The following is a 27,701-nucleotide window of genomic DNA, read 5'->3' as shown; positions in this document are numbered from 1 at the left end:
TTTTTGTTCGTATACATATATAATATATATAGATTGTATATATATTATATACGTACATATATATATTTTCTTTTAATATATAATACTCCACCGGATACAATAATACATTTGGACCTGCATAGAACAAACAGACAGATAATGCAACATTTGCATAACTGTAAAGTATACTAGGAATTAATGTATACGGTATACATATATTTCTTGTGTGCTTTTTTTTTAATGTTCCGTGAAAACTTTCCATTAAATAGGTCTTTTCTGCGCGAAATGAAGGTACAGCTCGATTTGTGCATTTTGTTCTTTCATACGAAATTCATTCACATCTCTTTTACGGTTATAAGATTCATCACACAGGAGACGGTTACGGTAAGAATTCTTTTACTCTGTAAAATTGATGCGCGGGATCAAGCATTTTGGCAAAGGAACTCGACAACGAATCTATTACAATTAAAATTCTTTTACAAATTTGAAAAAATGAAGGTGAATTAAAAATGATGTAGGCACTTGATTGTTTTTTTTCTTTACAGGTAATTTCAGTGTCGCGAGACCGCGTTCAACGTACATATAAAAGTTGTATGCAGCGATTCGATGGGTGCTGCTTGTTTCGGAAGAAAAAATGTTTCCGAGGATTTGTCGGTTTATCAGAAGTCGAGCAAATGGTTCCTTACCATACACATCTATTGTGCACACGCGCAGTTTCACGTTATAGCGGATTTCTTTTTCTTTGGTTTCCTTTCTCTCTCTTTTTTTTTAGAAAATTTCAAAAAGTTCGCCGTTATATCTGTGTAACAACAATTTCATACAGATTTTTCTTAATACTCATGCAATATTTATCACAGCGCCATCGTGGTTCATTTCGACGTAACTAATTTTTAAAAAAGAAAATGCACACAGAAGTCTACATATAACATAAGTATCTTAAAATTGAAACACGATATTTATTTCAAGTTTGCATTTTATCTATCGATTTTCAGAAAATAATGTAGAGATATAAAATAAAAGATATGAAAATATTTTATCTTACATTTATCGCGTTTCAATAAATGAAGTATTCGGTAGGAAATAGTTGCAGTAGAGCTTCTTGAAGCTGTCATAGTAACACGTGCTGTACCATAGTAATATGTGATATCGAACTGCGAAGGCGCTGTGTTCTTACCTAATTTGCTGATCAACCTTACTTGTGGTTAATACGAGTCTTCACATTGTACACGATCATAAAGTTTTAAATCTAACAGCTTAGATTAATAAATATAAAACAGATAGGAATAATTGTAATTTATATAGGAATTACAATGGCGTCACTGTGGCATTTAACGTGTCAATAATCTATATTATCGTGTGCCGTATGGCTATTTCCACCGAGTCGGTCAATATATTAATAAATTAGGAAGGGTGTGCGGATATAGCCAAGATAACGGCTTCGGAACGGGTCGGAAAAATTCGGTGGAGATCGGGTAAGCATGAGTTCAACTCCATATTGGTTCAGTATTTTAATTTTATGTTATTTGATTCAGGTTGTGACTCAATTTGGATACTAGCGTGATTCAATTCGATGTAATTTTGGCAGGACTCAATTCGAATTCGTCGCTTTTGAATTTGGCGCGCTACGGTCATTCAAGATGGTCGCCCGAACTTTTCCGACTCCATCCGAAACTGGGACTAAGAACCACCCTTTGTTAAAATTTTTCTACAAAAATAATACAAATTATAGTGTACATGAAAGTACAATTTGCAGTATACTTAAAGAATGTAGAATATGATCGTGTATAGCGCGAACGACATGTTACATATTCGGTTTTCCTCCCTATCATTGAACACGTATTTTCTCTCTGAGGCAAAGTATTCGTTGCTTTTCACGGTCGAGAAACTTTAGGATACTTTGCAAGGAACACTCGCAATCGTGGTGGCAGATGTAATTACATTTGTAATACGAGAAATAGGCCTGTATGTACTATTGCTAGTATGTTTTCGCGATTGTGAGTAAATTTGATTGTTCTGTACTTTCATAAGTCCCATAAAGTCTGCAAAAATAATACAAACTAATGATAACTTGTAGGGTGAACCTAAGTTGTAAGATTAGTTGTGAACTATTTGTTACATGAATAATTATTATTACTTGTTATATGAACATTTGTTATATGGACATTTGTTATACGTCCCTGTGGGGTGTGTTTTAAAACACAGTCAGACCGAAGATGTTAAAGAAGGATATCTCGGTTATTATTAATTTTTGAACCTGTATACCCCAGTACTTTTTTATTAGGAATTCAACACTCTTTTTAATTACGCTATTGAACTATGTTACTAATAAAAAACTCAAGGTTTCTGATGAAAGACTAAAATAATAATAAATTGATCTTAGTTGAAGTTTAATACTAAAATACCGAAATGTTACAGAACGAACAGTAATTAAATTTCTGTGTGTGCTTTGGTAGCGATGACGTGTTCGGCGACCATCCGCAAATGGAATTATGTGATAATTTTAGAGAGTGGCAATTCGCTATCCCCGATAACGAGCGATACAAATAAATTGACCTCAGAGAGAAACAGAGACAGATAAACACGACGAGGAAGATACAGAAATAAAGGGGTTCCATATTCCAAGAACCACCTAGGAAATTGACATTGCGCAGAGGGATACACCCTAACGTTCGCATACTTTTCTGCCTTAAATCGCGAGTAAAAATCTATATAGTTGTCTTTTGACGGTCAAAGGTTTCGCCTATCATTAGTGTGATTTTGATTGTACGCTATAAAAATTGTGTCGCTACGATGGCAAGTCGTACGTCAAGCGTGAAAAAGTATTCTCTTCATTTTTTATTTATGTTAATCATTTATATAAGGTATGCTCGTGTTTTTGTTGCATTTGTAGCATTCGTGCAGGAAAACATTGTCTTACAATTTTATTCCACTGTATTTTAACAGCGACTCTTTCGACTCTCGTTATATTGCCGAAAACGGAACTCGCAGAAGGGCTATGTTTTCTTGCAAATTCATAAGTGTGGGAATTTAGGAAGTTGTGTAATAGAATAATTTTGATTTTTAGTGGATTTATCGAATGTTGTACAGTGTGATATTTTTCTTGTCCTCGATTAGGGTGTACAGCTTCTATGACGAAAATTGCGATTTGTGCTCGGCTGTATCTGCCACGAGCATGCATCTGTCGTTAATTCGTGTGTCACAGAGCGTTTCAAAGTCGCCTCGTTACAAGGGAGCAATATTGGAAAGTGCTACCACGGCTAACAAAGAAATCGATAACCTGTATCCTCTCAAAGTACAAAATCCATTAGGTCGCTTATAAGCGTGACAAGATGCAATGGCACGTATGCGAAAAAAATTATTAATAAGCGATACATTGATTTAGATGTGATACGCTGGACCTTCATAATATTTCGATCATACGATCAGCTTTAATCGCTTGATGGTCTTTTGTAAATAGAGATGGAATTGAGACTTAACTACTTTTCAAATTTACAAATTTTTAATTCAATTTTTCCCACTTTCACAATTTGTCAATTGTTCAGTTTTCCAATTTCCCAATTTCCTAATTCTCCAGCTTCCTAATTTCCCAATTTCTATATTCCCTAATTCCCTAATCCCCTAATTTCCTAATTCCCCATTTTCCAAATTTCCCATTTTTCTAATTTCCCAATTTCCTAATTCCCCATTTTCCAAATTTCCCATTTTTCTAATTTCCCAATTTCCTAATTCCCCATTTTCCTAATTTCCCAATTTCCTAATTCCCCAATTTCCTAATTTCCCAATTTCCTGATCCCCAAATTTCCTAATTCCCCATTTTCGTAATTTCCCAATTTCCTAATTCTCTAACTTCCTAATCCCCCAATTTCCTAATTTCCCATTTTCCTAATTTCCCATTTTCCTAATTTCCCATTTTCCTAATTTCCCATTTTCCTAATTTCCCAATTTCCTAATTCCCCAATTTCCTAATCCCCCAATTTCCTAATTTCCCATTTTCCTAATTTCCCAATTTCCTAATTCCCCAACTTCCTAATCCTCCAATTTCCTAATCCCCCAATTTCCTAATTTCCCAATTCCCCAATTTCCATTTTCCCAACTTCCCCAGATTCTCAAATTTATTTCTACATCATCCATCAAAAAAGTTCTCAACTGCCCTGAAATGGAAATAATGACCCAGGAATAAATAACGAAACGTACATAAGTGAAACATAAATTTTATATTTAATTTTATTTCATTTCAACGAGGTACTGAAATTATAATCCTTGTATTAAAATATCCTATATGCCAATTGCTTGTTGTATTCTGATTGTGTTGATTCACGTATTTTTAATCACAATGATTTCTTTTTATACGAAGTACATTTGTGTCCTCGTTGTTCTTCAAAGAACAGCATAGGAAAGATAAGGAACGCCATCATTCTTTAAAGCTTCTCAGTTCCTCCGCATGAGGTCACTAGTCTACTCCACTAGAGTCTTCATAACAAAATGAGATGACAAATATTTTTGGAAATAAGATATTTAATGTATCAACAATATTTTAAGCTCCTCCAGTTAATTTATTTATACAGACTTTTTAATTAAAACGTTATAAAAATGGTACAGAACGTCCACAATTTTTAAATTAATCATTAAATTATTAAGGTGTTCCACCCATTATACACAAAATGATAATAGCTTACATGCTCCCGAAAATATAATCAAGGTCCGTCCGTTGTACGAAGGTTATCATTGGGAACAATTTACGTACGTACAGTTTAGTTGGAACAGGAATGTGTACATGAAATCCGAGCGTCGAAACACAAGTTCGAAAGATACACAGAAAGATAAGTAGCTCAAGCCTTGCTCAGAGTTGTACAATGCAAACATGAAATTAGTTTCTCGATTGCAGCTGGTGAACCAAAGGGTCGAGTGTAATGTGGACGTCTTTTGACATTCCTTGGGAGCTTTAGGTCTTCTGGGATTTTGGGTGATTGGGATTTGAGGAGAGTGGGACTTACGGAGATTGGGACTTAGGGAGATTGGCACTTGGGAGAGTGGGGGATTTGAAGAGAGTGGGACTTGGAGAGATTGGGACTTCAGGAAAGTGGGACTTGAGAGAGTGGGGGACTTGGGAGAGTGGGACTTGTGGGAGTGGGGGACTTGGGAGAGTGGGACTTGAGTGAGTGGGGTATTTGGGAGAGTGGGACTTGTGAGAGTGGGGGACTTGGGAGAGTGGGACTTGAGTGAGTGGGGTATTTGGGAGAGTGGGACTTGTGAGAGTGGGGGACTTGGGAGAGTGGGACTTGTGAGAGTGGGGGACTTGGGGAGAGTGGGACTTGAGAGAGTGGGATTTGTGAGAGTGGGGGACTTGGAGAGAGTGGGACTTGGAGAGATTGGGACTTCAGGAAAGTGGGGGACTTGGGGAGAGTGGGACTTGAGAGAGTGGGGGACTTGGGAGAGTGGGACTCGAGTGAGTGGGGTATTTGGGAGAGTGGGACTTGTGAGAGTGGGGGACTTGGGAGAGTGGGACTTGTGAGAGTGGGGGACTTGGGGAGAGTGGGATTTGTGAGAGTGGGGGACTTGGAGAGAGTGGGGCTAGGGGAGAGTGGGACTTGGGAGAGTGGGATTTGTGAGAGTGGGGGACTTGGAGAGAGTGGGACTCGGGAGAGTGGAACTTGGGAGAGCGGGGGACTTGGAGAGAGTAGGAGTTGGGGAGAGTGGGACTTGAGAGAGTGGGGACTAGGGGAGAGTGGGACTTGGAAGAGTGGGGACTAGGAGAGAGTGGAACTTGGAAGAGTGGGACTTGAGACACTGAGGAACTTGAGGAGAATGGGACTTCAAAAGATTCGACCTTGAGAAGATAAACGCTTTGGGACTCATCACACTCTTGGACCTCGGAATTGTCTTCGCACATTATACCAATAATTCCCGATTTCCCCACATCATCTTCAAACATCTAAACTTGAATCCTTGTACAATGTTTTCCCATTCGATTTGCTAAAGCTGTCGTGTGATGATCATTGTTGGCAGTAGTTAAAAGTGACCCATCGTAACAGTATACCATATTTACATCGTTCAAATTCCATAATCGATATCAGACTCGACCGAAGGACGAGTACCGCTATTTTTGTTAACTTGCTCCCCATTTATCACCTCGCGAACGATGCTACCCTGACGTTTCGAGTGTATGAATTATTTAGCGAAAGAGTTATGAGGTTATGTTTACCTGTAGAAATAATTATATTGAAAGAGCACTTTCACATTGTTTTCAGGTTAATCAATTCGAAACAATATTGTTTTATTCTCTTTGACCGTCAGAAGAGTTATGTTAGTGGTTCGTTTCGTAACGAAACAACCGAACGTGCGATACAATAATCATAGCTATCTTGATAATTCCTCGGAATTGGGGATTCCTCTTCGACTTCGATGACCTCGAAGTTTATCATCAAGGATGACAAATTTGTTTGAGACGTTGACCTTAATATTCTAAGATCATTGAAATCGATGATGGCAGCCATCTTGTAAATAATCGCCACCTCGAAATTATTTTTGTTCATATCTCCCAAACTAGGACCTAAAGGTGGTAATATATATAGAGAAAAATTGTTTAGAATGATGGCACCGATGACATATTTCAAGGCCATTAAAATCGGTGAAGGTTGACATTTTGTAATTAATCTTCACGTTGAAAATATTTTTGCGCGTATCTCTGAAACTAGGGTTTAACAATGCTTACATGAATGACGGCCTTGAGAACGTATTCCAAGGTCATCGAAATTTGTGAGGAATCCACTGTTCCGAATAATTATCGTTATTTTATTTTTCACGAATTATCTTTCATCACCGAGACCCGCTCGAAGGAAGAAGATTTGAAAACCTAACCATTCACGGAGCAACTCTTGTACTCCTGTAAAAAAAGAACATTGTTTGACGTCATACAACAGCGTCGCACAATAATTGTTGTCTTCCGAGTCTGTCCGTTTCTTGCCGTGCAAGACGGCGATGTTTCTGGAATAAATGAACAATTGTACGATCAAACGATCCATTTCGTTCCTCGAAATCGATCCTTTATCATTCGGAGAGCACCGAACGACAAAGCTGATCGGCGAAATTATTTCTCAATCGGCCAACCAAAGCTCCGTTTGGCTCCTTCTTACAACCGAGACAACTAGGACTTAGACGGGTCGCTTTGTGCTTTGTCATTTTGAGCTTTATCGAAGCCATCGATTAGAGTCTCAATAATGAATTTGATCGTCAGCTTATAAATGTTCTCCACGTTCTCCGAGTATCGATCCTCCAGGGTTCGTTCCACGGCTTCCAAAAATGGCTTCTCAATTTTCTGGAAAGCAAAGTCGTACAAATGTGGTAATTAGTTGCAGAGGAAATTGATTAATGTGGTAGGAACACGGTAGAGATGATTGGTAATACGATTACGTAGGGTAACGTTCAAGCTGACTGTGTTCAAAATGGCGGACTGTGTACGACAAAATGGCGGACTGTGGAAGACAAAATGGCGGGCTATGATAGACAAAATGGCGGGCTATGGTAGACAAAATGGTGGGCTATGGTAGACAAAATGGCGGACTGTGGAAGACAAAATGGCGGATTGTGGAAAACAAAATGGCGAGCTATGGTAGACAAAATGGCGGCGTGGGACTAGTTCTAAATTTTAGAATTTGGGAATTATTGAAATGTGAAAACTTTAAAATTTTGAAACTTGCAAAAATAAAAATTTGTAAATTTGGAATTTGAGAATGTGGATAATAGAAACCTTGGAAATTTGAGAACTCACCCAAAAATATTGTGGATTGAAACCAGGAATCTTTGTGTGCGTGGCTCCGACCTGATAAAGACAAGTCAGGAAGACGTCCATGTCGTCGAGCCCTTTTATTCCCTCGTCCAGTGCGGACATAACCTTCTCCGCGTGCTGCGCTAGCTCCATGCTGTTGGATTGTTGTTCTTTCGTTTTCAAATCACGAAATTGCGTAAACATATTTAATAGCTCCGCGTTTTCCTCGAATAACCTATAAACATATAAACACTAAGGTTATGTTACACGGACGATAATATGGCGTGTGATAAACCGTATACATTAACCGCGGCATAAACTTCATGGGTTTATAAGGCGATTCAAAGCGGGAATAATGCTGTATTATGTTGGTGTTTAATTTTCCTTCAGGGTTGTAAAGTTAAATCTTAAACTTGAATATGTATTTTTTTGTTTAATGTGTAAAATAGGGGACAGTGGTTCTCAAATTTGGGAAATTGGAAGATTAGAAATTTTAGTTGGATAGTTTCTAGGTTTTAGTCTCAAGGTCTCAAGGCCTCAAGGCCTCAATGTCTCAAGGACTCAATGTCTCAATGTCTCAATGTCTCAATGCCTCAATCTCTTAATGTCTCAATGTCTCAATGTCTCAATGTCTCAGGGTCTCAATGTCTCAATGTCTCAGTGCCTCAATGTCTTAACATCTAAATACTTCAGTGTCTCAATGTCTCACTACTTCAATGTCTCAGGGTCTGAATGTCTCAATGTCTCAATGTCTCAGGGTCTCAATGTCTCAATGTCTCAATGTCTCAGGGTCTCAGGGTCTCAATGTCTCAATGTCTCAGTGCCTCAATGTCTTAACATCTAAATACTTCAGTGTCTCAATGTCTCAATGTGTCAGTGTCTCTATGTGTCAGTGTCTCAATGTCTCAGTGTCTTAATATCTAAATGCCTCAATGTCTCAATGTCTCACTACCTCAATGTCTAAATGTCTCAATGTCTCAGTGTCTCAGTATCATAATGTTTCAGTGCCTCCATGTCTCAGTGTCTCCATGTCTGAATGTCACAATGTCTTAATATCTAAATGCCTCAATGTCTCAATGTCTCACTACCTCAATATCTAAATGTCTCAATGTCTCAATATCTCAGTGTCTCTATGTCTCAGTGTCTCCATGTCTCAATGTCACAATGTCTTAATATCTAAATGCCTCAATCTCTCAATGTCTCACTACCTCAATATTTAAATATCTCAATGTCTCAATGTCTCAGTGTCTCCATATCTCAATGTCACAAAGTCTCAAGCTACCAAAGTGATTAGAAATTCTAACTGCTCCTCAAGACAAGAATACGAACCAAGAGGCGTAAAGAAGCATACGAGGCTCCTTGAATCGGCTACAAGCACTCTGCTCAAAGAAACTAATCTTCAAGCTCTATCGACGACCGCTTATAAACCAAAGAGGAATGCGATCCAATAAATATATAACTTGTTTAAAAATTCCGAAAGTTCATACTCAAAAAAACTGTAATAACTATCCGCTATATCGTACTTCACGGATAATAAGCCAGTTTGAAATAGCTCTAACTTAAATTAGTCACGATAGCACTATAGATTTTCGATAAAGGAATTCCTTGCTCACTTTTCGAACTGAAAAAAAAGAGGATGTCTGCTGTAGGTTATAGGTCGCGATAATCTTGGAAAGGAGTAATAATAATTGTTTAAAAATAATTCTTTGTTGCAACGTGGATCGATATGACCACACCTGTACCTTCTTCAGTCGTTGATTGATCATTGTTCAAGGTCTTAACATTTTGTCATTATTAGATTCGTGTGTCCGAGCGTATATTATAGACCGCAGTTAAGAAATTCAGCCGCCGTCGTATAATGAGATCGATTACACTCGACAAGAGAAGAGTTCGCGAAACTAACGAGGTTCTTGAGAACCGCTGTTAAAATCGCCGCTTTTGTTGAGAAATGAAAGGAACTGATTCGCGAAAGTCAGCGTTAATTGACAGAACTTGTGTGAATGGAAGTGTCCATTTCAATATAATGGGAATTTTTTACTTCCTACACGTCATAAATACTCGTTAACGAATTGTGAAAGAATGCCTTTCACGTAGGTCTCGGGTTCCAACTTTTCATCAAATCAGTTCAAATATTCAGCCGAACAAATAAGAAGAATGCATAAAATATTTATTAGTTGAACATTTTCGCATAGTCTAAAGAGCGAGCAATTGTCAGGCACAAAGTTCCAGCAAGTTTAAGAGCTTTGTTGCACGACGAAAGCTTTAAGCCCCAAAGGGCAGGTTCGAGATTGATGGTGTCGGAAGAATTCGTGAAAAACAAAGTACTTTTCCTTGTCACGCTCGTAAAGTTGCAATATACTCCTCTTTTTATCTTGAGCGCCGGAAAAATGTGGCTGCGATAGGAAAAACTGCATTTCCATCTTTTTTTGCTTTTATAATACAGATGTAGTACTCTTTGAGCCCTAAAAAATGGGTAATGAAGTTGCATTTTCGAATTTTTGAACTTTACATATTTGGGACTTGGGAGAGGTGGAATGTAGGGAGAGTGGGACTTGTGAAGGTGGAATGTGGGGAGAGTGGGACTTGCGAAGGTGGAATATGGGGAGAGTGGGACTTGTGGAGGTGGAATGTGGGGAGAGTGGGACTTGAGAGAGTAGGGGGCTTGAAGAGAATGGGACTTGGAAGAGTGGGGGACTTGGGAGAGTGGGACTTGTGAGAGTGGGGGATTTGGAAGGGTGGGGCGTGAGGAGAGTGGGGGACTTGGGAGAGTGGGGGGCTTGAAGAGAATGGGACTTGGAAGAGTGGGGGACTTGGAGAGAGTGGGGGACTTGGGGAGAGTGGGACTTGAGAGAGTGGGGGACTTGGGAGAGTGGAACTTGTGAGAGTGGGGGATTTGGAAGGGTGGGGCGTGAGGAGAGTGGGGGACTTGGGAGAGTGGGAGGCTTGGAGAGAATGGGACTTAGGAGAGTGGGGAACTAGGGAGAGTGGGACTTGGGAGAGTGGAGGACTAGGAAGAGTGGGACGTGGAGAGAGTGGGACTTGGTAAAGCGGGGGACTAGGGAGAGTGGGACTTGGTAGAGTGGGGGACTAGGGAGAGTGGGACTTGGAAGAGTGGGGGACTAGGGAGAGTGGGACTTGGGAGAGTGGGACTTGTGAGAGTGGGGGAATTAGAGAGAGTGGGACTAGGGAGAGTGGGACTTGGGAGAGTGGGACTTAGGAGAATGGGGAGTTGGAGAGAGTGGGACTAGGGGAGAGTGGATCTAGGGAGAGTGGAACCTTCCTAGGTTAGGACTTTGAAAGTTTGAAACTCTTTCAGACCAAGATTTTGAAGTTCCATAACGTGACCTCATCAAAACCTTGAAATTTCTCAATTTTTTATACTTCAAAACCTCAACACTTCCAAACCCTCCAATTTTCCAGCATCAAAATTATCCACCTATCGACCTCCCTATCGAAGGTCTCATCTTGACCCACTTTCATTAATCTTCCTACTTTTTCTGAAACCGATCATGCACGTTTTTCCCCCTTTTTCCTATATTCTCTACCCAGCCTCATCTACTTCCTATACCTGTGACATACTCAGGCACATAAACGATACGTAAAAGAGGATTACGTATAACGATGAAAAAAATTGCTGTTAACATAGAGTTAGTAGGACGCAGGTGACCAATATACCGAGTATAATACGCGCGTACGGACCGTTTATTGATTCCCGAGGCTGAAGCTGGACTAAACGCTTCTGATCCACTCTCATCTCGAACGACGATGACAGATATAGTCAGATCACGGTTGATTAAGTTGCCTTAAAGCAGTTGTCCAAACTGTCAGCCGTGTATTTGCATATGTCACTGGTTTTTGCTACGAGACGTTCAATTTGCCAAATATTCTGACGTAAAATTATATTTGCATATCAAGAAAAAGTATTATTCATCTGAACGTTGACGAAAATTATCTCTTATGAACTTATTTTAATATTCAAGATTAAAATCAAATAATTTTATCTTGTCTATTAAGATTTTTTTATTGAAGATGAATTATTTAGCTGGAAGATGAATAATTTTATCTTTCAAGCTAATAGCTTTATCTGAAGATAAATATTTTTATCTTTCAAGCTAATAATTTTATCTGATGATGAATATTTTTATCTTTCAAGCCAATAACTTTATCTGAAGATGAATATTTTTATCTTTCAAGATAATAGCTTTATCTGAAGATGAATAATTTTATCTTTCAAGCTAATAACTTTATCTGAAGATAAATATTTTTATCTTTCAAGCTAATAATTTTATCTGATGATGAATATTTTTATCTTTTAAGATAATAACTTTATCTGAAGATGAATATTTTTATCTTTCAAGCTAATAACTTTATCTGAAGATGAATATATTTTATTTTCAAAGCTATAGAACTTATTTTTGAATATATAAATCATACGTATAAATGTGAAGTAACTCTTCCAATAATTTTATCTGAATTGTTATATCGCCGGTGATAAATTAAATTGTTAAACGATGTCTCGACAAACGTCAACATTTTATTATCTCCAAAGTGACACTGCAAATAGTCTCATAAAAATTCAAGATGAGTACGTTTTAGACGGACGACGTTAATGTTGAAAATGAAGTTTAATCTAATCAACTGTAACCGCGGTTTAATTTTAAATTCCGACTCTATTCGTTTGGTTGAGTTGCTTCATTTCTCGTTCGAGTGCCTTACGAAACGAAAGTAATTTAAACATTACGGTTTCTCGATGTGGTCATGCTCTTATCATTGCTTAGTTCTCTCGGATGTCGCGGACAGGTTAATCATCTATTTAACACGTTAATTGCGGCAATAAAAATGGAGGTACAAGTGGTCCATTATAATGCACTGTAAAGCCAATTTAAATAATTATTGCTCGATATACTCATTTACATTTATGCCGTTGTTGTTTAAAAGGCTGTTTATTTTATTTGTGTGGTTAATTTATTAATTAACTAATTGTTAATTTGAAAGATTTTTTAAAATAGTATTTTTGCGAGAATTTTACTTTTTATATGGTGATGTAAATTTAGTGGTATGATTGTTGGCTGTAGCACGAGGTTAGCAGAGTCTCTCGTTATATTGCCGTTATTGCGTTGCGGGCAGTTTGGAAGTGGCGATATAGCAAGAGGTGGTTCTATGTTCCGTATAATTGTTTTCTAGTATTCTATTATGCAATTTGAAAATTTTTTAATTTATAAATACTCAAATTTAAGACTTTGAAAGTTGAAAATGCATTTCCAAATTCTTTCCTTGAAGTTGAAATTAAAGATGGAAGTTAAAAAGTTGTCCAAACTATCAATCACAACGGTACTTTCTCGCGGCCATAAAAGTCGACATAAATTACAGTTGTTATCGCGTGGAATCGATTTCAGTCAATGGAATTTGTATCGAAGTGTTCCGAACAGCACCGTCAAATATTAGCTCGGATAAATCGAGAGATAAAAAATGAAATGAGAAACGGTGAAAAACATAAACAAGTGGAAAAGAGGACAGAGTTGAAACGAATTAAAAGGAAACAAGAAAGTTCATTAACAAAGGATTTCGTGGGAACAATAGGAAGGGCCATGATGAAAGGTAGAAAGAGGATGAAACGAAATTAAAGAGAGAACGTTCGGTTTGAAAAGGGGGGAAAAAATGATGCCGGGAATAGAAGGGAGGAACGGGATAGACTCATTTTCACGCTATTCCTGAGCTTGTCCGCGTGAATAGTCTGCAAATGTCAATATGAGGAAGTCCATTGTCCGTCAACGGATGGACAGAAGCTGCGAAACAACGACCGCACGTTTTATGCGATGGAACTTCCGAAGTTTCAACGTTCATCGACTAAATCGTCGAAAAAATTCTATTGCTTATTTGGCGTTAAATGTTCTTTCACACGGTGGACGCAAGAATCGCTCTCTCTTAGGGAAAATGGCGATATAGGGAAAAAATAACACCACTCTCGACTTTTTACTACGTTTGAAAATTTCACTTTTGTTATTAGATGTTTTGGAATTTTTAATTTATTTATTTTACAAGGGGCTTGTCTAGGGACTTTTAAGTTTAATAATATGTGTGAAATGTGTAGGAATTTTTAGACTTACTAATTTTCTTAAATACGGTGCCTAGGGACTTTTAGGTTTAACAATGTTCTCAATTAAATGTTTAGGAATTTTTAGATTTACTAATTTTTAAAAATGAGACATCTAGGGACTTTGCAGTTTAATAAATATCGTAATGCAACATCCAGGGAATTTTTAAGTGATCTCCTTTTAAAAATGAAACATCTAGGAACTTTGCAGTTTAATAAATATCGTAATGGAACATCCAGGGAATATTTAAATGATCTCCTTTTAGAAATGAGACATCTAGGGACTTTGCAGTTTAATAAATATCGTAATGGAACATCCAGGGAATTTTTAACTGATCATCTTTTAAAGATGAGACATCTAGGGACTTTGCAGTTTAATAAATATCGTAATGGAACATCCAGGGAATTTTTAAGTGCTCCCCTTTTAAAAATGAGACATCTAGGGAGTTTGCAGTTTAATAAATATCGTAATGGAACATCCAGGGAATTTTTAAGTGATCTCCTTCTAAAAATGAGACATCTAGGGAGTTTGCAGTTTAATAAATATTGTAATGGAACATCTAGGGAATTTTTAAGTGAACTCCTTTTAAAAACGAGACATCTAGGGAGTTTGCAGTTTAATAAATATCGTAATGGAACATCCAGGGAATTTTTAAGTGATCTCCTTTTAAAAATGAGACATCTAGGGAGTTTGCAGTTTAATAAATATTGTAATGGAACATCCAGGGAATTTTTAAGTGATCTCCTTTTAGAAATGAGACATCTAGGGACTTTGCAGTTTAATAAATATCGTAATGGAACATCCAGGGAATTTTTAAGTGATCTCCTTTTAAAAATGAGACATCTAGAGACTTTGAAGTTTAATAAATATCGTAATGGAACATGCAGGGAATTTTTAAGTGATCTCCTTTTAGAAATGAGACATCTAGAGACTTTGAAGTTTAATAAATATCGTAATGGAACATGCAGGGAATTTTTAAGTGATCTCCTTTTAGAAATGAGACATCTAGAGACTTTGAAGTTTAATAAATATCGTAATGCAACATCCAGGAAATTTTTAAGTAATCTTTCAAAAATGAGACATCTAGCGATCACACGTCAGCCATTTTACGTTCGAAAATCGGCCATTTAATATGTAATTACCCAACAGCGCACAGATTCATCGTTTCGTTAGTGTTCATAAAATGTAACCTTGGATCAATACCGGCTGCTGCTAGCCGACCGAGGTTTAACAAAAAAACGAGTAACGTCTTAATTACATCGCGATAAAAAAGCAATTTAATGCAGAACACTTATATCCGAACAGTTATCGGTATTCCGTTTAAAAGACTCGACAACGAAAATAACGGATATTTCAAAGGGAAGTGTTTGTTGTAAAACACGTTTTTTTACCTGTCTTTTTGTCTCATGTACCGTGACGGCGATTTAAAGAGGGACGAAACTCGACGGTTTTCTCGTCGGTCCTCGATAAATTATTTCATGCTAGCCCTTTATAGACTTATCCCGCACGCTCTAGTTACGTTCACTGTGCATCAATATAAGGAATCTCGTGATTCAGTAACAAGTCGATAGACGATGATAAAAAATGTGAAAGAGCCGACGCATAAAAGCTGAAAAAACGGAACTGCATGGACACTGAGCTGTACACGCAGGTTCAAAAGAGGAGCACAAGGTAATTACTGCTGATCAGATTAAACATTGCTGACAACTTTCGCGATGAGTTTGCTCGACAAAATTATGACGTACACTTTTAGTAACTCAGAAGTTCAAACATCTACATTTACAAATTTATAAATTTCTTTTCATTTGGTACAAAATTTTTAACTTTACAAATTTATAAATTTCACTTTATACTCTTAAATCCCTCAACTATATTTTCAATAATCTACGTTTTTAAATTTAAGTCCCAAACATAACCTCAAACTTGCAAATCTCAAATAACAGCCAGAGCACGTTCAGTTCTGTACAACAGATTCATACATTAATTCCTTCAATTAAAAAACGAAAACGGTAAACCGAGTTTTGTTAGTTTCCATAGGTCTCCATTACGGAGAATAAAAATAAAAGCGAACACGACTGCAGTTTGCAATTCCATTGTCTAAATGCGATACACCGATTGAAGTAAATATTGACCTCCCATTTTTATGAAGCGCTTTAAATCTTGGATAAACGCGGCGCAAAATATTTTACTGAATGCGTCAAAACTTCGGATTTGCATATTGACTCTGTGGATTAGAGAATATATTTACGTATTTACTTTTATAAAACGATTGCAGTGCATTGTGAATTACGTACACCGTAAAATTGGTGCCTTGTCATTTTTTAATTGGATCAATGTTTCATATTTTCTTATAAAAACGTGATAGAAGACACAGAAATACGATAACCAAGATGGCGTCGCGGGACGGCGCATGCGCAGTGTGCACATAGATCGCGATCGATGTGAAATGGCTTTTTATTAGAAATAGTTTGATCATTTTATATCCAGTAGAATTGAATAATATATTCGGAAAAAATGTAATCAATTAATGTATTAAAATTTCTTGTATTAATGTATCGATGTATCTATGACGCCATATTGGATTTAAGTCCAAGGCTTCCAAATAAATTTACAGTGCTATGTCCACGAAAGCATCACTTCAAGTAGTTTATTATCTTTCCTATATATTTGTCCCAGTATTCTATTCTTCCGAAATAAAGTACCATGTGCTACGTTTTCTCCAAAAGAAGAAAACAAAGGAGAGAAGGAATCCAACCGTGAAATGGCTCAATTTTTCCAGAATTCAGGTGTCCAACGCTGACCAATTTTCTGCAAACACTCCTTTACTGCTCACTCAAGCCTCACTAAACTGTTCCGACTTTTTTCAAATATTTGTTCGTGTCCCCTCGAAGCACACGGAAACGCAAACCTAACCTAAATTAAGTAGCAACCCATCCACAATGTTGGCCCAAAAATTAAACCGACTATAAGGAATCCTCTCTCAATACAGTAATAGTCGTATCGTGTCATCAATGATTTAAAACGCTCACATAGAAACGCATCCATATAGGGCAGAACTTTATTGATTCTGTTTCACTGCAGTAGCAGCCGTGCTTTTTACACGGCGTGCAGTATGCGAGATTCGTTTCAAGGATCGATTCGGTGCTTAAAAACGCGCAGAAAACTTTAGCACAAATGCATTTGAGGACAGAAGCTGACGAGGTAGATGCTTAGGCAAGGGTGTTCCATATGCATCTGATCATCGGAAGACCACTATTTTAATATGTACATAATATTATTGAGATATTTCTAGTTTAGGTATTTGGGACTTGGGGAGATTTGGCACTGGGAGAGATTGGGACTTTGGGAGATGGGGGACTGGGGGAGAGTGGGGGTCTGAGGGAGAGGGGAACTTGGGAGTAGGGGACTGGGGGAGAGTGGGACGTGGGGAGAGTGGGACTTGAGAGAGTGGGGGACAAGGGAGAGTGGGACTTGGGAGAGTGGGGGACTATGGAGAGTGGGACTTGGGAGAGTGGGGGTCTAGGGAGAGTGGGGGTCTAGGGAGAGTGGGGGTCTAGGGAGAGTGGGGGTCGAGGGAGAGTGGGGAACTGGGGAGAGTGGGACTTGAGAGAGTGGGGGACTTGGGAGAGTGGGACTTAGGAGAGTGGGGAGTTGGAGAGAGTGGAACTAGGGGAGAGTGGGATCTTGGGAGAGTGGGACTTGGGAGAGTGGGACTTGGGAGAGTGGGGGACTAGGGAGAGTGGGACTTGGTAGAGTGGGGGACTAGGGAGAGTGGGACTTGGTAGAGTGGGGGACTAGGGAGAGTGGGACTTGGGTGAGTGGGGGACTAGGGAGAGTGGGACTAGGAGAGAGTGGAGCTTGGAAGAGTGGGCCTTGGGAAGAGTAAAACTTGTGAAGAGTGGGATTTGAGAAGATCTTGTGTCAGTCTCCAGCCTTGATCACATACCTCATCTCCATTATTTCCCCAAACATCTCTAATTCTTCCCAACTCACACAATATGGTTAAATAATTATAAACTAGTCCTTACGTAATTTTCCATATATTCTACGTAATAAACCATAAAAGTAAAATTTTGGTACGTGGTCTTAACACACACCACAAGATTATCGAGTACACAAAACAGTGTATAAAAGGAAATTGAACCGAAGTTACTCGCACGAACGTCGATAGTCCTATATTTGCGTCACTAGCCTCTAATTTAGGAACGCGAAGTCTAGCAATCGCCTTCGTTCGATCGAACGCGCGCACACAACCGATACGAGACCTGATTGGACCTCGTCGATTGAGCCCCTTAATGGACCCCGAATTTCGATCAGGCACTTGCAGACAATTCACAGTAGGCGCGGTTCACTGACTTTCACGTGATTCAAACAATTCGCTCACGTCCGATCAAACATCTGCTTTTGTCGATGCTTTTCAATGGACAATAGGATGCTCTCGAGATCAAAAAATGATCGGTTTTGTTATCGAATTGTGGTAATTTGGGTCAGATGGATTTGAATGAAACGTGTCGCGGTGTGGATTTGTGGATTAGGGGTATGCCTTGAGATAACTGTGCTTTATAGGTTAAGTCGCGGAGCCGTATTTTCATGCGGGAAATGGCGGAGTGACGCGAAGTGGCTTAGTGTTTAAGAGTTAAAAGGAAAGGTTAAGTCATGGCTTGGACAGATTTAGTAACCTCTTTTCTATTTTTGAATTATTGCTGTAGCAAGCTCGGAAAGAGATTCATATTTTTGATCTTGATAATTTAACAAAACTCTTCCTAATAATTTCAACAATCTCCAGATCTCCAGATTATTAAATCTTCAAAATTCCTGAACCTCAAAACACCAAAACCTAAAAATGCTCGAGTTTCTGAATTTTCAAATTCTCAATCCCTTAAGCCCTGAATTCCAAAGTTCCTAAAACCTTAAATACCTAAACTCCTAAATCCCTAAATCTCTAAATCCCTGAATTCCTAAATCCCAAATTTCCAAAATGTTCAAATTTCTAAATTTCTAAATTTCTAAATTTCCAAATCCCTGAATCCTTGAATCCTTAAATCCCTGAGTTCCTGAATCCCTGAATCTCTGAATCCCTAAATCCTTAAATTCCTAAATTCCTAAGTCCCTAAATCCCTGAATCCCTGAATCCCTGAATCTCTGAATCCCTAAATCCTTAAATCCTTAAATCCCTAAATCCCCAAATACCTAAATCCCTAAATCCCTAAATCCCTAAATCCCTGAATCCCTAAGTCCCTAAATCCCTAAATCCCTAAATCCTTAAATCCCTAAATCCCTAAATCCCTAAATCCCTAAATCCCCAAATCCCTAAATCCCAAATTTCCAAAACCAAAAAGTCCCCAAAATCCCCAAGATAAAATCGTGAAATCTCCTTTCTACCCTTCTTCTCCCAACACTTTAAGAGAAAACAAATGATCGTACCCTAATTACAAAGTATGTATCTGACAGATGAAAGGGAGGCTGTAAGGCGAAGAAATGAGTCGAGTAAAATACAGGGATCAGTAAATGTCTGTCTTCCCTTTCAGAGCTGCACGTGACGTTGATGATGCCCTTGAAGAGCCTAAACGCTCATTTAATCGCGTAATGGCGCGTAATGCGGGTTAGCGCAATATGTCGCACCCCAGAAAATATCCGACGTTTCCGTAGCTCGCATTTGATCAAGAAATTACCCTAAATACGATTCCGCGCTTCTGACACGACGGAATTGAGCGATTACTTTTTTTTTCTCTCCTCTCGCGCGCGGAATTGTCGATATATATTTTTTGGTGAAAATTGAAACGGTATAGCGGATACGCAGATATCGAATGGCAGTGTAAACGAGAATGTAATACGAGTTAATGCAATAGGAAAATCGGGAGAATTGCGAATGACATCGGACTATTGATTTTTGGCGATAATTGGGATATTGAAACTTTGATACGATTGTTAATCGTATAGAATTTATTATTCCTGCTGGCGGGGTTAATCAGAAGAGAAGAATAGAGTTATTTGATATTAAAGTCGACAGTGTTTTAATAAAATACTTGATATTTTCCTGCGCTTGGGGCTATAGGGCGGGACAGGACTTTATAAAATGTCTCTGTGATGTTCTTTCTATTAAAATGCTAGTTTAAATTAATCTAATAATCTCACCTAATATAATTCAATAATTTAATTGAACCTAACCTAACATAGTAACCTATCTTAATATAACTCAATAATTTAGTTGAACTTAATTTAACATAATAAACTAGTCTAACATAATTCAATAACTTAGTTCAATTTAATATAGCCTAATAATTTAACCTACTATAATTCAATAATTTAGTTAAACCTAACCTAACATAGTAACCTAACTTAATATAGCTCAATAAGTTAATTGAACTTAATTTAACATAATAAACTAGTCTAACATAATTCAATAACTTAGTTCAATTTAACCTAGTCTAATACTTTAACCTACTATAATTCAATAATTTAGTTAAACCTAACCTAACATAGTAACCTAACTTAATATAGCTCAATAATTGAGTTGAACTTAATTTAACATAATAAACTAGTCTAACATAATTCAATAACTTAGTTCAATTTAATCTAGCCTGATAATTTAACCTACTATAATTCAATAATTTAATTGAACCTAACCTAACATAGTAACCTAACTTAATATAGCTCAATAATTGAATTGAACTTAATGTAACATAATAAACTAGTCTAATATAATTCAATAACTTAGTTCAACTTAACCTAACCTAATAATCTAACATAATTTTATTTAATAATATAGTTCATAGCCTAATCTCAGAACCTATGTCCACTGCCTAACTTACTAACCTAGTTTGATTTAATTTAACCTCACCCTATCTCAATATATCAAAATAACCTATTTTGACTGAACCTAACCTCACACGCTAATACAACTTAATAACCTAATTCACCTGAACCTAACTTAATACCCAGATCTAATATTACTTGATAACCTAGTTCAACCTAATCAAATGTATCCTCCAATATGTGAAGGTGACTGAAATCGGTGAAGTGTATATCCTCTACATTATGGCGTAAAAAATTTGTTTGGAACATCCCTCAAAAATGAAGGCCGTTGTGTACATAGTAAAATTATTTAAATCGATGTCCTTGAGAACTTAGGTTATAAAAATTGACAAGGCCCTTGAGTTACCCAGAAGGGTTTGGGTAATTATGCGTTAAAAGGAAAGTGTTACAGACCTTATAAACATGTAGATCCCAGTCGGCTCGAGCGCTCTGGACACAGCTTTCCAGCTGGCCATAACCGTAAATTTCTGTCTGGCCGTGAGCGGAAGTCTCGGATCGGTGGCAGTTTGAGTCTGCGACTTGGCGGTCGCGAGTTTGCTAAGTTCGCAACCCATGTCAGGGCGATATCTGTTCCTTTTCCGCCCGCGGACACAAGGACACGCTACCGCACTCGCAGCCGCGAACAATTATCACGTTTCCGTGGATGTGTGTCACCGTTGCACGGCAATTGGGCCTCGTTAATCCGTCGACGACGGACGGCGATCAATCGGGCCGAAAAATAGCGGCGTGCAATTTTAATTAAACGACGTTGACGAGATTGCTGTTCCCGCGGGATCACTCGCGTCAAAGGGTTCACTAAACGTTTCCGAGAGATTGGACGCGGTCGAAAAAGGAAACCGTTCAATTTGAACTTTAATCACTCACTGTCTGGTCCCGTTGTCACTTGACTCGAGGATTCGAGGAAATGCTTGGCCGCCGCCATTTCACGCTCAAATCGTCCAAGCCGCGGTTACGTGAAAAATCTTCCGTCCGTTCATCTTTCGGCGAGTGACGCGTCAATTAAACTTCCTGACGAGAGCGTCGACCGAATCCATGTTGAACCTCCTCGGCATCTTTTTACTTCGTCACTTCGCTTTATTCGTTCGGTTGGAATCAAAACGAGCCTCGATTGATTTCCTGAATTTATGGAATCCTTGGATTAAATCCTTTCGGGGTCGTCGATGGGGGATTCGGCTGGAACGACCGTAAGAGAACGTTTGTTAGAATAAAGTTCTGGATAATGGACCGCGGATGAGAAAAATGGCGGACTGGGTTGAGTTCAGATTAGTCAAGGATTTGGATGTTTGAAGGAGAGCGAAATGGAGTTTCTATGGAGATAAACTATAATCCCTTTTTGATATGTTTAAGAGGTGTTGCAAAATATAATTGCCAATTTCTAGGTTTTTATGTCTCTAGATAATTTTACGTATATAGTAGACTCTCGATATATTGCCATTTGGGAGAGATCTATTTTTAAGGTTAGGAGAGTGTGTTTCTATATCTTTAGACTCCCAGAATACTTTAGAAGGGTAGATTCTTCGGTAATTTTACGTTTACAGTAGACTCGCGTTATATTGCCATTTAAGAAGTATCTGTCTTTAAGATTAGTAATGTGTTTCTATGTCTCTAGACCTCAGAATGTCTCAAGAGGGTAGATTCCTAGGTAATTTTACATATAAGTAGACTCTCGTTATATTGCCATTTGAGGGAGATCTATTTTTAAGGTTAGGAGAGTGTGTTTCTATATCTTTAGACTCCCAGAATACTTCAGAAGGGTAGATTCTTCGGTAATTTTACGTTTACAGTAGACTCGCGTTATATTGCCATTTAAGAAGTATCTGTCTTTAAGATTAGTAGTGTGTTTCTATGTCTCTAGACCTCAGAATACCTCCAGAGGGTAGATTCCTGAGTAATTTTACGTATATAGTGGACTCTCGTTATATTGCCATTTGAAAGAGGTCTATTTTTAAGGTTAGGAGAGTGTGTTTCTATATCTTTAGACTCCCAGAATACTTCAGAAGGGTAGACTCTTCGGTAATTTTACATATAAGTAGACTCTCGTTATATTGCCATTTGAAAGAGGTCTACTTTTAAGGTTAAGAGAGTGTGTTCCTATATCTTTAGACTCCCAGAATACTTTAAAAGGGTAAATTCTTCGGTAATTTTACGTGTACAGTAGACTCGCGTTATATTGCCATTTAAGAGGTATCTGCCTTTAAGATTAGTAGTGTCTCTCCATGTCTCTAGACTTCAGAATACCTCCAGAGGGTAGATTCCTGAGTAATTTTACGTGTATAGTGGACTCTCGTTATATTGCCATTTGAAAGAGGTCTATCTTTAAGGTTAGTAGACTCTGTACCAGTTATTCTGTTTTGGCTACCTTGTTTCAAGGTTTAGTTCTTTTTTGAAGAACGAGGACATGCGAAACGAGTATCGCAGTTGACACCGTAACATCCACTTACTCTGCCTCGACAAATGTTACATAAATCTTGCTTTTGACGTCGCGGGCTGGAGTATGCGAACTAGCAAACTTCACCAGCCAACTAATAACGTGAATATCTATTCTCCTAAATATTCTTGGGTCAAATGGTATTTAAAATAAACAGGACAATGATAATTTTTGTTAACTTGATAATCGAATCTATCTCGATTTTATAAATGGGGTTGAGCTGTGGAAATGGCAATATAGGAAGAGGTCAATATAGTAATGTACTTAATGTACTAACAGCAATTATTTCTTTATAAAAAAAAGAAAGGTGGCATCAATTTATGAACACAAATCAATCACTCATCCAGATATGAAATCTGCAATATAATGAGAGTCTACTATTTTTTAATTTTTCCAACATTCTTCATAAAACATTAATTTTGCTTGCGATAAGTTAAACAAATAATTAACATTTGCACATTTGCAGAGTTACATAAATAGTTTAATTCCATACGAAAGCTTTACATTTGAAATTATTGCACGTTTTCGTATTTATTTAAATGTACCTGCTAATACCGTGAGATTTTCACGCCTGTTTAATTAATGTGCACATTTGTCCAGGTAAGCGGCATACTTAACCGCCGTTTCTCTCTGCAAGACGCGTTGCATCGCAATTTTATTACATTACACAAATTTCATGCAATATTGTATTCAACGTTAATTAAATATTTAACAAAATTTTAATTTTTATTACAAAATTTAATTTACTTTTGCGTTTTTTTTCTGAACATAATCAGTGCGGGTCGCTGGTGACCCACAACGTTTATCGAAAGCGTAGTTTTAAACAAGGAAAGTTTCTAGTTTAACTTCGGAATGGCGAACAAGCGAGATGAAAGCGTAATAAATGTACCTAAGTACATACAGGTACGAAGTCACGAAGCGAATTAAAAAATTAATATCTTTTTATATTTACTTCAGTTTTCTTTATGCAGGATATATGTCCTGTAGATTTATTACGGCGGGTTCCACGAAAAGACGCTTTATACATTTATTAATTCATCTGTCTGTAGTCTAGAATTAAAATAATTAAACAAAATATTAATTTGCTTCGTTACGGAACTTTTACATAAAACAATTAAACGTTGCAGAACTTCAGATGATTTTATAATAACAAGTTAAAATTGAATTGCAGAGGAACAATAGCAAAAATATTTATTTGCTTTGTTACTGAACTTTGCTCTACATAAAACAATTCGAAATTCAGTTTGAGAGTTCCTGGAGATAATCTTTTAGATAATTTTATGATTTTCTTGTTAATACAAGTTACTAAAATTGCATTGTAAAATAATAATTGAAATATCTTGTATTGTAAACCTTTCATTTTAGATAAAAAAGTTTTATGTGCAAAGAGATAATTTTAAAGAAGTTAAATCTTCAGATAATTTTTTATCTTCATATTTTAAATCATTAAAATTGAATTTCAAAGAAATATCAATAGGATTCATTATCAAATTTTTGTTCTGCATAAAAGAATTTAAGATGAAGTTCCAGATAAGATAAATCTCCAGATGATTTTACAACATCTAGATAATTTTACAATATCTAGATAATTTAAATTGAAATAGAATTCCAAAGAAATATCACTACATTTCATTATAACATTTTTCATCTGCATAAAAGAATTTAAGATGAAGTTCCAGATAAGATAAATCTCCAGATGATTTTACAATATCTAGATAATTTTACAATATCTAGATAATTTAAATTGAAATTGAATTCCAAAGAAATATCACTGCATTTCATTATAAAATTTTTAATCAGTTAAAGAATGCAAGATGCCAGACAAGATAAATCTCCAGATAATTTCACAACCCGATAATTCCCGCTTCTACGAACAGAACAGGGATTCATTAAAAAGACATTAAATTGTTGCAAAACAGTTTTCTACATATTATACAGAGAGCGAAATTTAATGAAAGAGGAAACGTGAAAGAAGACGAAACTCTACAAAGAGAATACTTGAAAAAAGGAAAGCATTTAGCTACCGCTGAGGATGTTTAAATAAATATGAAAACCAGTTTGAAAACGCTAAAAGAGTGACAGCAAACATTCAGAGCAAATTTAATATACGGTGTCATTGTTCGAACTTTAAAATGCTATTCAATTTATTAAGCGTTCTGTTAGGTTAGGTTCGGTGAAATGATACGAAATAAAGATAATTCAGGGGATACGTAGGGATAACAGTTTAAGGGATACCACACGAAGATAATAGTTCGACTTACAAATTTTATGAGAAGACCTTAAATTTTTGTATAAATTTATTAATTACAATATCAAATTGAATTTTGTGAATTACAAAGTTAATTCGGTAACTTCTCAATTAACAAATCCAACAAATTTTATTTCCCCAAATTAGAAAAAGAAATTTGCAAGGTTAAGAAATTAGTGATTTTAAAAAAATAAATTTCCAAAAACAAGATGAGTACCCAAATCCCCTAATTTGCAAATGCGGAGAGTCGCTCTCAATCATCAAATCTCGAATCCACATTCCCCCTAAGCCCAAAGCCAAGCGATCCTCCCCTCGCATCCCCCAAACTTATCCACCCGTCAAGAGAAAATGGCAGTAAACATCCACAAACACGGTCCTAAAAATGCACGATAACAAGTGTCCTATTGATCACAAAAAATGAGAAAGAAAATCCACAGAGAGCGTAACGATAAGGGTCACGAATGATCACCTGGTGAAACGCGTTGTACTTGAATCTACCGAATCGATTCACACGATCTAAAAGTACTCTTTCCCCTCGGTTAGGTCTTCCAGCTGCACTCTGTTCCCTCTTCCCCGTTTATCCAGGAAGATATACGGGAACATGGTTGGCGCGCACGAAACCTCACTGTCGAAGTCCGCTGGGTCCGCGTGCGTACATTCCCGGCGGGCACGTCCCAACGATCCGGGGGCTCATTCGCGGAGCAACGGCTCCCTGGAGCCTGTCACGATTTTCCCTACGTTTTATTATCTCTCTGTGTGTACTTTTCGGGAATGATTCGCGCGGCCGTGCTGCCTTCAGCCCAGACCAGCCGAGACTGAGCCAGCAGTAACAAGTGCTCAGGACGAGTACGCACATGCGCAGCCACGTTCACCCCCTTGTCTTTTCGGCCTCCCCTCGTCAACCTTGCTCGATACAACCTGCGACCAATTAATCGAGCACTTTGCATTTTTCTTCGCCGTCCGAACGAGCTCTTTTTTTCCTACACCACTGTTTCCGTCGGCGGGGCGCGATCAAATAAGGGCGTTGTTGATTCGTTTGTTTTAGATGAAGGCTTGGGTAGGTTTTATATCTGGGTTTCAGGATTTGGGTACTTAGGGGACTTGGGGAGTTTGAGTTGGAAATTATGGAATTTTCGAATGGTAGGACTGTGGGAGTCATGTAGGAACAGAAGTTAGGGACGTATTAAGTTAGGGAGGGAGGGAGCCTATGGTTTAGGATCTTAGGATGCTTTGGTATCTTGGAAATTTTGGTGCTCGAGATATTGGAAGCTAGGAACTATGAGAACTGCTTTTAGAACCTGGAGACTGTAGAGTTGGGACCGTAAGACCTAGGAATTTTGGAGTCTAGGGATGTGACCAAGGTACCCTGGAACTGAGGTGGACATTAGGACCTAAGGACGGAGAGTAGCCTACCTAGGCACTTTAGGACCTAGCTGAGGATCTAAGGACTGAGTAGCCTATCCAGGCATGTTAGGACCTAGGACCTGAAGACCTATGGACTCAGTAGCCTATCTGGGTACTTTTGGACCTAGGACCTGAGAACCTATGGACTCAGTAGCCTACCTGGGTACTTTTAGACCTAGGACCTGAGAACCTATGCATTCAGTAGCCTACCTGGGTACTTTTGGACCTAGGACCTGAGGATCCAGGGACTCAGCAGCCTACCTGTGTACATTTGGACCTAAGACCTGAGGATCCAGGGACTCAGTAGCCTATCTGGGTACTTTTGGACCTAGGACCTGAGGACCTATGGGCTCAGTAGCCTATCTGGGTACTTCTGGACCTAGGACCTGAGGACCTATGGACTCAGTAGCCTATCTGACTACTTTTGGACCTAGGACCTGAGGACCTATGGACTCAGTAGCCTATCTGGGTACTTTTGGACCTAGGACCTGAGGACCTATGGACTCAGTAGCCTATCTGACTACTTTTGGACCTAGGACCTGAGGACCTATGGACTCAGTAGCCTACCTGGGTACTTTTAGACCTAGGACCTGAGGACCTATGGACTCAGTAGCCTATCTGACTACTTTTGGAGCTAGGCCCTGAGGACTTATGGACTCAGTAGTCTACCTAGGTACTTTTGGACCTAGAACCTGAGGACCTATGGACTCAGCAGCCTACCTGGGTACTTCTGAACCTAGGACCTGAGGATCCAGGGACTGTAGAATGTAGAAGCCTACGAACCCAGAGATTATAGGACCTAATGAGACCATCAGACCATCAGATCAAATCATGTAACTTTCTGGAGAATTTAGGACTTATGGACCTCAGAACCATAACCTTGAGACTTCCCAAATATTTGACACTAAGTATCTCTTGACTCTATAATCTCCAACTTTGATATCATATACCATTTACGATCCTGCT

At 38.1% G+C, this 27,701-nt stretch overlaps 2 protein-coding genes and 1 long non-coding RNA gene across 3 annotated transcripts in view; 2 read left to right on the top strand and 1 right to left on the bottom strand.

Moving 5' to 3' along the window:
• LOC100877788 (uncharacterized) overlaps positions 1-27,701 on the top strand; it is an 82,185-nt gene that overhangs the window by 295 nt on the left and 54,189 nt on the right. The gene's annotated exons all lie outside the window — the stretch shown is intronic.
• Positions 11-3,455, top strand: LOC143266050 (uncharacterized). Its single transcript, XR_013041051.1, has 2 exons — positions 11-1,451; positions 1,512-3,455. It is a non-coding gene; the product is annotated as an uncharacterized LOC143266050 (long non-coding RNA).
• On the bottom strand, positions 4,175-26,129 carry LOC100876068 (neuroglobin). The gene is made up of 4 exons (XM_076541426.1): positions 25,801-26,129; positions 21,049-21,828; positions 7,748-7,979; positions 4,175-7,294 (listed from the first exon to the last, which is right to left on the bottom strand). Exons 2-4 carry the CDS (start codon positions 21,207-21,209, stop codon positions 7,124-7,126), a joined length of 564 nt encoding a protein of 187 aa, XP_076397541.1. The 5' UTR covers positions 21,210-21,828; positions 25,801-26,129; the 3' UTR covers positions 4,175-7,123.

Source organism: Megachile rotundata, chromosome 16 (assembly GCF_050947335.1).
Source record: "Megachile rotundata isolate GNS110a chromosome 16, iyMegRotu1, whole genome shotgun sequence".
In the NCBI taxonomy this organism is placed as follows: domain Eukaryota; kingdom Metazoa; phylum Arthropoda; class Insecta; order Hymenoptera; family Megachilidae; genus Megachile; species Megachile rotundata.
Note: the sequence above shows the minus strand (reverse complement) of the source record. Positions and strands in the feature narration are given on the sequence as shown.